Source organism: Arachis duranensis, chromosome 4, assembly GCF_000817695.3.
Source record: "Arachis duranensis cultivar V14167 chromosome 4, aradu.V14167.gnm2.J7QH, whole genome shotgun sequence".
In the NCBI taxonomy this organism is placed as follows: Eukaryota; Viridiplantae; Streptophyta; class Magnoliopsida; order Fabales; family Fabaceae; genus Arachis; species Arachis duranensis.
The window spans coordinates 116,091,400-116,105,286 of NC_029775.3; the positions used below are offsets into that span (position 1 = coordinate 116,091,400).

The 13,887-nt window shown below is 27.7% G+C and overlaps 1 protein-coding gene across 1 annotated transcript; it reads right to left on the minus strand.

Annotated features, from left to right (window-relative positions):
• Nucleotides 1-574: 574 nt before the first annotated feature.
• Nucleotides 575-2,195, minus strand: LOC107486720 (zinc-finger homeodomain protein 10). Its single transcript, XM_016107282.3, has one exon. The coding sequence runs from the start codon at nucleotides 1,724-1,726 to the stop codon at nucleotides 788-790; it is 939 nt and encodes a 312-aa protein (XP_015962768.1). The 5' UTR covers nucleotides 1,727-2,195; the 3' UTR covers nucleotides 575-787.
• Between the last annotated feature and the right edge of the window lie 11,692 nt (nucleotides 2,196-13,887).

Below are 13,887 nucleotides of genomic sequence, written 5' to 3' on the forward strand. Positions count from 1 at the left end.
GAAGACAAGACAGTACTCTCTCTTTCTCTCTCGTCATCATCTTTATTATTTCAATATTTTGGCAAATACATCTTTATCTTTTTTTTTATTTACCAAGAAAGAGAACCACTTCCTTAAAAGGAAAGTGGCTAAAACCATTTCCCAATTCCCAAACAACACAATCAAATTGGATAATTAGATTACACTTTCACGTGGAGATGGATTATTATCTTAAAATAATTGGGATTAGCCAAGATCATACGTACCATTGCTACAGCACCATAATAATAATAATGCATGCTGCATATTGAACTCATCAAACTCAGAAATCAAGCATAGTGTAGAATATGAATTTAAATTAAATTGATAGAGAATGGGACCATAAGGAGGGAATAGTGTAGACCCATATGAAATAACAAGAGTAACACATAATAAAGCCTTCAAAACAGCAACACTTTCTGCCTCTTTCTCTCGGACATCAACACAAAAATCATTATTACTAAGCAGAATTCCCAGCAAACACTTTCATTTTCTCCATTCTCCTAATTCCTTCAAATTAATAATAAACACATACTATCTACATGCATCAATTAAATTAACATATAGCATCATTCATCATTAATATATAACTAAACAATTAATAACAAAAGATAGAGAAGGGGCAAAAATAGAACTAGCAATTAATTAAGGTACCGTGCCATTAATATATCCTTAATCTACCTCTAAGAACATATTATATATTATTTAATTCTCTCGCTCTCTTCCTATGATCATCTTTCTGCTGCCATGAAATGAAGAAAGAGTAGGATTAAGAAGAAGAAGAAGAACCATTAGCACCGCCATTAACACCAACACCAACACCATTACCATTGTTGTTGTTATTAGGATCTTCCTCCATAATAATGCTTCTGCTACCACCACCACTACCAAGAACACCAACACCACCGTTAATGGTGGTAACAGCAGCGCCATTACTCTCTTTCTTAGCGAGATTGTTCTTGTTGTTATGCATCCAAACTTTGAGAACACCACGATCAACGCCAACCTCGCTGCAGAACTCATGAACCAAATCATCGTCTCTCTTCTGCATCTTCCACCCAACACGCTCTGCGAACTTGTGCATCTTCTCCTTCTGCTCCTGGCTGAACTTCGTCCTGAACCTCTTCCTCGGAGACGCTAAAGCTGCGGCGGCGGAAATTGGTGCCGCGGTGCTCTCCGGCGGCGCCGCGATGCCAGCGCCGGAGAGGGCAAGTAGCATGTGAGGTGCTGCGGACGGGTGGTGATAGTAAGCGGAGGAGATCGGCGGCGGAGACGCAAGCGGGTCCTCTGGCTCACGGCGGTGGAAGTTCCTGTGGCAGCCGCAGGCGGCGCACTTGATGGATGTAGGGTCGCCGGCGGTGGCGGTGGGTGCGGGCATGAATTCCCCACAGCCGTCGAGCGCGTGGCCGCCGAGAGCGGCGGCGTGGTTCTTCAAGCATTCCTTGTATACAACGAGTTGGTGGTGGTGGTTGGCGGCGGAGATATGGTGAGGGTGGTGGCGTTTTAGAACCCCATTTGAGAAAGTTAAAGCCTTTGATGGTGTTGGTGTGTTGGGTATGGTTGTAGTAGTAGTAGTAGTGTTTTGAATAATCCTAGTTGGTGTTTCAGTTTCATGTTCTTCAGTTGGTGGTGATGATTTTGTTGGAGTAGTGCTACTATTGTTGATGTTGTTGTTGTTGTTGATTGTTGTTTGTGCTGCTATGTCCATGGCTCTAACATCTAGGGTCCTAACAACAACAACGAAAATTAAAACAAGATAATATTAAAATAACAAACAAAGTTTTAAAAGCTAAGCTTTTTTAATTTCTTGTGATGATGGATGGGTTTGCTGCTGCTTCTGCTGCTTCTAGCTAGCTAGCTATTTAGGTTAGAGATATCATCACACTCCATCAAAATTCAATTCAATTTCAAGTTTGAACCCTTTCTCACTATGCTACTGTTTTATATGTGTTTGGGAATTATACATCATTTTTTGGGCTATCAACAAGAGCAAGTGAACAAAGAGAGGCAGCTGAAAAGAAAAAGGTTAGTTTTTTATTTTTGGTGGTGGTGGCGGTGGCGGTGGCGGCGGTGGTGGAGGTGGAGGAAGGTTTATTTTTAGTGGTGGTTGTTTCTGTGAGAGAGGGAGAGAGAGAAAGGGGCAAGGGGTGAGGGACTGTTGATAATAAAAAAATCTTGGGTTATGTGGTTGTGGGTTGTTCTTAACCAGCTTTGGGTATTTAACCCTGGTTCTAATCCATGGTTAAGTTGTTGACCCTACTTTGAGGTTAGATGTGAGTAATAAATATACCCCCTTTGTTGTATTGGAATTATTATTATGACCCTATACAACTGTTACTTATTACTACTATATCACACTATACTATATAGGATTCATTAGTAATGGTAATTCTCTTCCTCCATTTTTATATATTTAATCTTGGGAATTTGATTTTGACTCCACCATAAAATGGGGTCCCAAATTTCAGTTGAGTCATTTTGCTTCAATCACAAGTATTTTTAATGAAGACTCGGTGAGTTGACTCGGATGGATGGGGTTAATTTTGATGTTAGCATGAAATTAGAATGGCCTGCAATTCTGAGGCAATGGACTGTAACCTATCTTAATTTGTCAAGTGTTGCAGTAGGGAAGGACGGGACGGGTCAGCTTTCACAGTAAAATCATTCACATCAAAAATTTTTTGAATTCCATTTTTCTATTACAAAAATTATTACCTAAATCTTACTATTATTCCTTTGACCCATCAAACTAAAATATTTTACATGGACCAAAAATGGGTTAAAAGGAGGCAAATTATTTTTTTTTGAGAGTAAATCTGGTGTTTTATAAAAAAATGTGTGTTTTTTGTGTTTTACATGTGTATGGTACAATGCGAAAATCCCACCTAGCTATTGCGATTTCTAATTTAATTTTTAAAAAATCTCATGTACTGATTTTTTATAAAAAAAATTTCTAATTTTATAATTTGTCTCGATATTTTAACATTCTAAAAAAAATCAATAATTTAGAATTTAACAAAAAAATCCTCCATATGTAAAATATACAATATAGAAATATAAACATTGAAAATTTGTTAGAAACAAAAATTTTGTTAATTATGTTGATGTCGACTCGTATTTTTTATCTTTATTAAAAATAATTTTTTACCCATAACAAATTATTTACTTTTGTCTACAATTCAATCACACAATCAAAATCAATTTTAAACATATATACCTGGGCCCATAATACTTTTATATTATTTTTTTGTCCCCACAACAATTATACTCTTTTTAGGGTTTTCTGTTTTTTAAACCCTGTGGTTAAGGATGCTATATGATTCTGCTAAGCAAAAAGCATTATCAACTAAATACTTGATTAAACTGGCTCATATGAATGATTTCGATTTTCAAGTAACAAGACCAAATGACCCTGAAATCTAGCTGGAATGAAACGTCGTCGTTAGCTAGGCAATAGTGGCGGATTCCGTAAATTTTCACCAAAAAGGAGCCTGCATGCAACTAAATGATACGTGGAACCTTAAAAGCAAAAGGTTATGAATTATGATAAGATACTTGATAAAATTATTAAAGTGGAAAAATGTTTATTTGAAAAATGAAGTTCAGTTTTAGAGTTTTTTTTTAGGTAGTGACATCATTCAATCGTTTCTTTTTTGTTCGGATAATTATTTACATGTATTTGAAAGTAATCATTTTTATTAATATGATGGTATTTATTTAGATGTTATGACTTATGAGTAAAAAAAATTAAAAAAAAATTAAATTAAATTATTAGTTATATTGAAATTTTTTGTCAGAATATATTAATTAATATTAATATCCTTAATTGGTATGGGTAGTGCGGTAAAATTAAAAAAAAGTATAGATGCTTTTTATACGATTTAGATTTTGAAGAAATAATTTTAATCTAAAATTAAATAATCAATAATATGGTAATACCATATTTGTCCAATCCACTGATTTAATTTCAGAAAAAAATGTCCGCTAATAATTTCAAAGTACAATAATTTTCCTTAAACATTCAGAAATTAGCTATTTGTTAATAAAAAGAGTACGCAATGAATTTGTATTTGTATACTTTTCTTTCCAATTCGAATAAAAAAGGTGTTGGAGTCTAAATTCATAGATATTACGTGTAATAAAGAAAGTTATCTTTGTCGGCATTACGGTTATTGAAACGGAACGTGGCAACAAAACGGCGTCGTATATGCTCCATTAGCTTAGGACAAGAGAAACATGGTCCGGAAAACCGTACCGGGAAAGTAGGTGCTCACTTTTTCTGTTCGGACAATAATACCCTCCATGGTTCCAGCTTTTTACCACAGATAAACCTGACGATTTAACAGGTTAGTTTTTTTAAAAAAATAATAATAAAAATTTTTAAGATAAAAATAAATACATTAATTTTAAATTAAGTTCTATAATTAAAGTAAAAGATTTTAATTTAAAATAATTTATTTATATTTACTATTGTAAAAAATGTTATTAATATTTTTTTTAAATTAATTTGTTTGAAATATAAATTTTTAATGATTTATTTATCACTTTATTTTTATCATCAAGAATTTAGGATCGGACAGCTCCAGATCATGCGACATGTGTCAAGAGAGGTCACGTGGAAGATCACGTGAGTCATCTACTCAAATTTATAATTTGTTTGTTGGATTGGTATGAGTTATATATATAATAATGTGTTGTTTAATTAAGAATATCTACATAGAAAATAATTTAGAAAACACAGGCTTAGCTTTCAGGTGCCAAAACTGTTCTTCCTTATTGTTATCATTATTTTTTTTTCAGGACTAATTTTTAACTTGTTTTCAACTCTATAATCATTTAATGTCAGTGCTAAGGACAAGGTTAGAAGAACACCATGCTTATCTTCCAATCAACAAATATAATTATCAACTCTATATACGTTACTATCACCCCAACTCCCTATATTCACACTATCATGTACATCATAACAACAATTTTTCGGATGGGATAAGTGTCTTTAGTAATAATAATAATTAGTTTAATCTTATATGGATGAGTACTATTATATATTATACTCTCACGTAGGTCTATTATTAGAAGAGTTGAGTACAAGTCGGGTGTTTTTAGTGCATTTTAATCTAAAACAAGAGAGAATATAGAGAGGAAAATGAATCACCTTCAACAAAACTATATCTAGATGTGTCATCAGATTAATTATTCAAAAACTTTATATCAATTTCATGTTGCCTAAAATTAAAATTCTGATCATTTTTATAGGTATGAGTCTATCTTTATTTCTTGAGTTAGTTTTTTAAAATAAATTAATTAAGTCTATTTAATTTCTTATGTAGTACTCGAGTTAAATTAAAGAATTAATATTAAGTGCATGTTTGGGCGCCATTATTTTGTTAAAAAAAGATCTTTTTTCAATGAAAAAAGATCTTTTTTATTTTTTAACGTGTTTGGCAAATTTCTAGTAGTAAAAGTAAAAACACTAGTAAAATAAAAAAAAGATTTTTTTTGAGAAGCTGTAATTTACATCTTTTTTTAAAAGATCTTTTTTCCTTAAAAAAAAGATGTTTTTCATGTAATAAATAAACAAAAAAGTACTTTTATATTGTTATACCCAAACATAATTGATAGATAAAAGACCTTTTTACATGAGATATCCAATTATAAAATTACTTTTACTTCTCTATAAGATTTTTTAAAAAAAGATAACTCGAAAAAATATCTTTTCTTAGAAGCTCACCCAAACAAGCCCTAAGTTATTCAGGTCTGCTACACATATAAGTTTTTTGGTATATATAAATTGGCCAAAACTCAATAAAAATAATCCTCAATTTATATTGCGTGTAAACACGCGCTTCTCCAATTCTTCAATAGCGTAAACAGTTTTTTTCCCTTGATCAAAACTACAACGCTTAAAATTTAAACAACGATCAAAATTTCTCAAAAATTTCTCAAAATCGTCGAAAAAAAGGCAGGAAGTTTCAAAACTGAATCTAAAAAGAATTATGAAAAAATGAAATAAGAAGATTAAAAAGAAAAAACAGCAAAAAATGAAGAGGAAGAAGAAGAAGAGTTTTAAAATATGCAGAATTTATTAGTACAAATCTACCGAAAATTCTTAAATAATACACATAAATATCTTGGTTTTACACTGAAATTTGCTGTAATTACACAAAAATATTTTCTCTAATGTTGCATTTTCTTCTTCTTCTTCTTTTCCTTATTTCTTTCTTTCTTTTTTTTAGTTGAATGAATGTAAGTTCATTCTCTTGTAAGTAATTTTGCAGCATTATGTGTCTCTTCTTCTTCTTTATTTGATTTTTTTTTGTTTTTATTCTTGTTAAGAGAGTAAAATAAGAAAAAACTTAATAAGGTAAAATAAGAAAGGAAAGATAAATAAAAATAAGAAAAAGACGGTGATGATGATGATGAAAAAAGAAGAAGAAGTAGCAAATATGAGAGAGTAGGAAGAGGAATAGTTTTGAATTATGCAGAATTTATTAGTATAAATCCACCGAAAATTTTAAGTAATACACATAAATGTCTTAGTTATACACTGAAATTCGTTGCAAATATACAAAAATATTTCTTTTAATGTTATATTTTTTTCTTTTTCTTTTTTTTCTTATTTATTTCTTTCTTTTAGTTGAATGAATGTAAGTTCATCATCTTCCAAATAATTTTACAACATTATGTATTTTTTCTTCTTCTTTATTTATTTATTTATTTTTTTCATTCTTGTTAATAGAGTAATTAAAACAATAAGAAATTTGAGAAGGTAAAATAAGAAGGAAAAGATGAATAAGAAAAAGAAGAAGAAGAAGATGGTGCTGATAATGAAAAAGAAGAAGAAGAAGCAGTAGAAGATGAGGGAAGAGGAAGATGAAAAGTTTTAAATTATGCAGAACTTATCAATACAAATCCACCGAAAATTCTTAAACAATGCATATAAATATTTTAGTTTTACACCGAAAATTTACTGCAAAAATACACAAAAAATATATTTTTCATGCAGAACTCCTATATTACATTCGATTCAAACAATCAATGATGAATAGCAATTTTCACAAACAAAAACATTATTCACCTACTGAATCATAAACTATTAACAAAAACATTAACTAGAATTGAACCACACAACAGCCACTTGATTGGATTCAAAATAATAGTCTACCTCGATTTGGTTCAATTGACAATCTGAATTTGAATAATTCATTATCTTTAATAACAAAATAACTGGTCAAAATTGATTTCAAAACTTGATTTTAAAAACGTAGAGAACGAAAAAAATTGCGGAAAACGAAAAAAAACGCTGAGAATAAACGAAGAAAAACACAGAAATAGAAGGAACATAGATCGAAAATGCTTCAAAAAAGAAAATAAAATTTTTTTAGAAAAGGCAATTATATATTCACGTGTTGATTGAAAAGTCAATTAAATAATAACGCGTATATGTAAATGATTTGTACGTTGAGAATAATTCTAAGTAGTTTTCTCATCACACAAAAATTTGGGTTGTATTCAAATGGGTTTAATTTACTCTAAATCCAACTCAAAAGATAAAAATTACCTCGTATTTATAAAAATGATAAGACTTTTAATTTGAGACAATATAAGAGTTTATAATTTAAATGATATGCTAAATAATAATATATAAATAATATATATTTCACAACCCAACTTAAACTTATATTTTCTTCTAAACTTAAAAATAATTTTTAGCAATTTTTAGTATATTTTAGTTTCAATAATTTTAATTATTAAATTAATTTATATATTTTTATTTCATAAATAAATTAATTTTCATATTAGATTGTTTATTTGTGTAAAATAATTGATTTGAAATTTTAAAAAAATAGTATTTTTATGTTTTTACTAAATAGATTAAAAACTAATTTGTTTAGTTTTTTCAAAAGTTGACATATGACTTATTTGATTAAAACAATAAAAAGTTGAGAACATATTTGGTAAGAAAACTTGTTGAGGATTTAAATGAGACTAAAATTTTATTTGAATCGATTTAAGTGTTATTAGTCTTTTGTTTTTATATACCATATCATGAATTTACTTACCACAAAATGGTTAAATTGATCATTTGAGATGTATAGATATACATGATTATATGTAACAAATATAAAAACAATGCTAGAATTTCAATCTGCCCAATATAATTCACATGAGCAATTCTTTTGCTTATTGATTAAATGGGATTGCATTGCTAGATAGCCACTTTGTTCTTGAATTTACAAAATATATAAAATTGAATGACATTACAAGATATTCAACGCTATAGTTTAGCAATAGTACTTTTGTGGACCTAGCGACGATATGTCCCTGGCCAAGCCATTATTCAATAATTGCAATGTTTGTATCTAGGGTTTCAATCTTTTCAAATGTTATTTTTTTTTTCCATGCAAAATAATAATTGAAATCCAGGCATGATTGAAGCTCCTCAAACAAAATGGTCAAATACAAAACAACTTGTCACATTGCGACATGATCAACAAGGTGACCTGGGCAAGAATTTATTCCTCTGATAAATTTTTTATATACTGTCATCAAATTATTTTTCTCAAAATTTTAATTAATAATAAAAAATATATAAATAATTATATTTCTAATATTTTTTCTTTATATAAGAACTTTTTTTAAATATAGCAAACTTTTTATAAATTTATTATTTTTTATCTTATGTGCCGATTTTTTTTTTTGAAAATCACATCCAATTTTAAATCTTTTAATAAAAGAAGTTCTGATATCATATGAGATTATTTCTCTCAAAAATTTAAATTGATAAAAAAAGACACGTCAATAATTATATCTTTAATACATTATATACCAAGAACACAAATTATTAAATAAAAAATTCTAAAAAATTATCCATGTCATGACATACAAAAGAAATCATGTAATTCAATTCCGAACACAAAAATTTAAAAATAAAATTGATTAATTTAATAACCATGTGATGTAAACACTCCAATAAATGAGTACAAATTATTATACCATAACAATATGTAAATACAAAATGCAAGAAAATTTCTCTTTATAAAATACAAAACATAAAAAGTGGGGCTCTAAACTGCATTAGTTAACCATAATAAGTATAACTATAATTTTATTATGGTTACTTTCAAAATCAAATCCATCGAACCAGAGAGTAATTTCAACATCTTGATCAATAATCAACTTTATCAAGAATAGACTAATGTGATTCATTTTCTATGCATCTGTGCATCCTTGTCGGACATTTTTTCTTATATATTCTAATAAAAAATAAATAAAAACACCTATATATATATAGCATGTGTTTCAAATTTTCTTAAGTTATTATCTCCCTTTGTAGGTTATGTTAATATTTTTCTTACTAGCTATAGCAAAAAGAAAAAAGAAAAAGATGTGTAATTGTGTTCACCGAAAGTAGTATTTATCTAGTGTAACCCTAAATTAAATTCATCACCTACCTATGTTCTAATTTAGTTATTGTATCATTATGTATCGAATCTCTTTTATCTGCATATGTAGATAACTTAGTAGTTTATTTCTATTTTTTTACCCTATAAAATTCTCTAACTTGACAGATCAATGACTAATTTATCATGAATTTGAGTTCCATTTAAGAAACATAGTTGATTAATAGGTTATTGCATATATAAGACAAGATTCAAATTTTCACCTGATATTTGATTAAGCAGACAAATAAACTTAGCATTAGTTAGAATAGTTTGTTATAGCTAGTTTTGCCTTAGAGTTTAAGTCACAATTTAAAGTGCTATTTGGTAAATTTTCAGATTATAAGTCTCTAAAAATATTTGATTGTGTTTGGTTTCTATATCTTGGATAACATAACAAGGTCAAATTTGCCTCTAAATCGAAAAATGCTTGTTTCTTGGTTATGATAATAGTTATAAAGATTATCAGTGCATGACAAAGGAAGGTAAGATTCATTATTCTGGACATGTTATCTTTGATTAAATTGATTTTCCATAAAAATCTATGTTTGGCTCTAATCAGATTCCATCAACTAATAGTGTTTCAAGTAAACTGTAGACTTTTATATTCATAACTCCTATTTCAACTGAAAACACCACACCAGATATGAATCTGTCCCCTATTATTATTTATGTTACATAATTGCTAATTTCAAGCAACAATACTGTTATAGGTGTAAGACATGATATTTAGTTAAGTTTCCAAGCAATAAGACTATTCTAGGTAATTTAGTAAACTTAGTTATTTTCTTGGTTTAGATTTTTCTTATCTTACAGATAGTTCGATCATAATCTCTCAACAAAAATATGCTAAAGAATTATTGAAAAAGGCAAAAATAGATATTGCCAATCCCATACCTATCCCTAGGTCTCAAGCCTAAAATTAACTTCCAATAGTACAGAATATTTTGATGATTCTAATAAGCATTATAGAGAAATTGTAAGCACTTCAATATTCAACCATTTTTAAACCTAACTTTGCTTTCTTTGTTAATAGAGTCTCTCAATTTATGTACTCTCCTATAATAGATCATTGAAAGACAATAAAACGCATATTGAGATATGTCACAGGGTACAGTTACAACAAGTATATACTATTTAAAAAATGCATTGATCTAAGACTTCTTTCTTTTACAAATTCTGACTGGGCTACAATAAGTATACCACATTAAATTGGTTTTATTTTGTTTCACTTTTCGATATCTTGAGTTTTTTTTTTATTTATTATTTTGAGTTTCAGATCTTTGTTTTTAATGTTCCTTTCATTTCAATTATTGACTGATTTTTAACTTAACCAAGTTGAATTAAGACGACTTCCTATAATTTTTTTTCATATAAGATTGTTACTTCGTTATAATTCATATATATATGAGCATGGAATGAATTAATAAATTGTGAATTAATAGATTGTGAATTGCACACGCTATATATTATTCTCGTTGGAATTTATATGTATGTGTGTTGTTTGGTGATGACAGGTCTTAGGAAGCTTTAAAATTAGAGGCATGGGATGCATGCATGGGACCATAAAGGGTATACTATAACACTTTTGGTCTCCCTAAGGAAGAGGAGTAATTGTCAAGCAACAACCAACACAATCTTATGTTGTACAACGACGATTTTGAGATCTTTCTTTCTCTTCCACGCTGCTATGTCCTACCATTACTAATACATATATGATATATATATGTACCACAAATACCATATATTGGAACTTGGCGACGGTCTTCTTTAACTACTAGGGAATTCTCAACCTCTAATGTTACCCATATTCTCTGTCTCAATTCTAATTCCTATTCATGTGTAGGTCTCCTCTTTTTTTTGGGTCAAACTTTTTCAACCCCCCTATGGCCCATACTATTTAAAACAAGGGCCTTTCGTTAGTTGTATTTATACTACTCTATATATTACCGGCTTCTAACTCTCTTTATTGCTAGTAATTCTTCACATTCTTTCATTAATTCACAAAAGTTATACTGTTTTATTTCATACTAATAATATAATATTCTTTTTAATAATTGTTGTTTTATCAATCTGCAATTAAACGTAAAAGTGAGCCAATTAAGCGTTTCCTTGTTGCATTGGAGTTTCATTCATATTAATAAATTATTTGTAATACTCTTTTTTGTTTGTGTTTTTTCAGGAGATATTGATGGCCAATAACAGTGATTAATTAACGAGTAATCCTAAGGAGATAATAATTTAAAATTATTTTATTTAATTTAATATCTATATTTTATATATATATAATATTTAAAATTACATATTTATTATATTTAATATTATATATTTATTTTAGAGATAATTGATAAATATAAACTAAAACAACTTTAAACTAATTTGGATTAGTTTTTATTAGCTCCCAAACATTTCGTTAATTAATATAATGCTTTTAGACCTCTAGTAGTTAAGAGCTAATTATATGACTGACCACAAAATACTTTCCATTCGCAAAAGTGAAGAATTAAATATCCACCATTTGTTTAAGAGACCTAATGTATATATGTGATAACCATTAGACCACATACATATGCACCTTGGTGGTTATTATATTTGTAAATATTTTTATAACCACTAATGAGACAAAAGATATATCAAATTTAGGATTTATTATAAGTTGTAAGTCTATCAAAAATAAAGTCTCTATATAATTTACAAATATAAAATATTTTTTTATTTTATGAGTTAGTTTTTGAAATTGAATTAAACTTACATAATTTCAATTTTAATATGATTTATGAGTTCCAATGTTATCACTATTATACATAACGAAATTTTTTAGAGAAATGATATTATAATATAGTAGGATAAGAAAAGAAGAATGTGTAACAAAAGATACGGCGGAAATAAAAAGATAGATAAAATTTTTTTTATTAAACTCCTAAAAAATTTGTTCTTAATAATTTAAATTATTGAAAAGAGTTTTTTTTATTAGACTTTTATTATTAGATGTTCAGATTGTCCTCCTAAACATATATCATTATATCGAAACTTTGATGGCCTAAAAATCTATAATTTAATCTTTATTATCGGAATTTTTATGACGTAACAGCCTATAGTAAAAAGACTTTTAGCATAAGACATATAATAAAAAAATCTTAGATCACCTATTTGAAATTATTTACCCTCCAAACTTATAAAATACAGACACTTTGTTGAGTTATTGTATTTATATGTTAGACACATTTTGAATACGATACTTATCAATATTTATTTGATATGCGTGTCTGTGTCTAACCATGTTTTAATAAAAAATAGAAAAATTTTCTTTAAATACGTCTGAATACACTTAAATACCATCACGTATTAGCGTGTTTAATCTTATTCTTCTTAACATATATTTTTAAAATAAATTTAAATATAATATATATTATTATTTATTAAAAAAATTTTAAATACTTGATATAATTAAAATAAAATATAAAAAATAATTAAAATTTTAATTTATATTTTAATATTAATAAAATATTAAAATATCATTACGATTTATCTAAAAAATACTTTATATTTTATATGTATATGTATTCTCGTATCATATAAAAATTTTAAAATTTATGTATCTGCATGTTCCGTATCTTGTTTTATCCCCGTATCCATACCAATGTTAGTGCATTATAGCTCCAAACAATCATTTCTGAACGTAAAAAAAGATATATTACAAGCGTGAAGTATTTTTCATCTGATGAACTAACCAACCCGAGTTAAACTCACATAATTTTAATTATAATAGGATTAACATTTTTTTATAAATATAAAAAAATAAGTTGTACCAAATTGATGGTTCAACAATATTTGCAATGGAGGCTGGTAACAAGACAAACCAAGAAGTTCAACATGCTGGTTCATTTGACTCAGTACAATAAGTACAGTTTGAAACTTGACAACCCGAGAATATAATAAAAAAGTATAAATAAATAACTTTTAACCAATTAATTTTAAATTATTATAGTTAATATTTATTAAGTTTATATTTTAAAAAACTAAAATTTAAATAATTATTGATTAATAATAATTTAAAAATTAAAATTATTAATTAATGATAAATTAATTCATAGTTGACTGGTTAAGTGTTAGTTATTTAGTAAAATTTATATAACAATTATTATAATTAGATGGAGTATTTTATAGTTGAACTATTAGGCTTGTTACAACAAATAAAAGACTGATCTAATTAGGTTTGATCATAATATATGAGAAAAAAAAGGTGCGTGTCCAAATATTTTTAAAGTAATGTTTCTAAAAGAGTTGATGAAGTATTAATTTTTCGTATTATTAAATAGGATGTCTTTCATGTTTAGAATTTTTTATTTTTATTATTGAGATTGTAGTGGTGTTTTTAAATAATGTGAAGAGTTGATGGTTTTTTTTTTTTGTGTGGATGGTTACA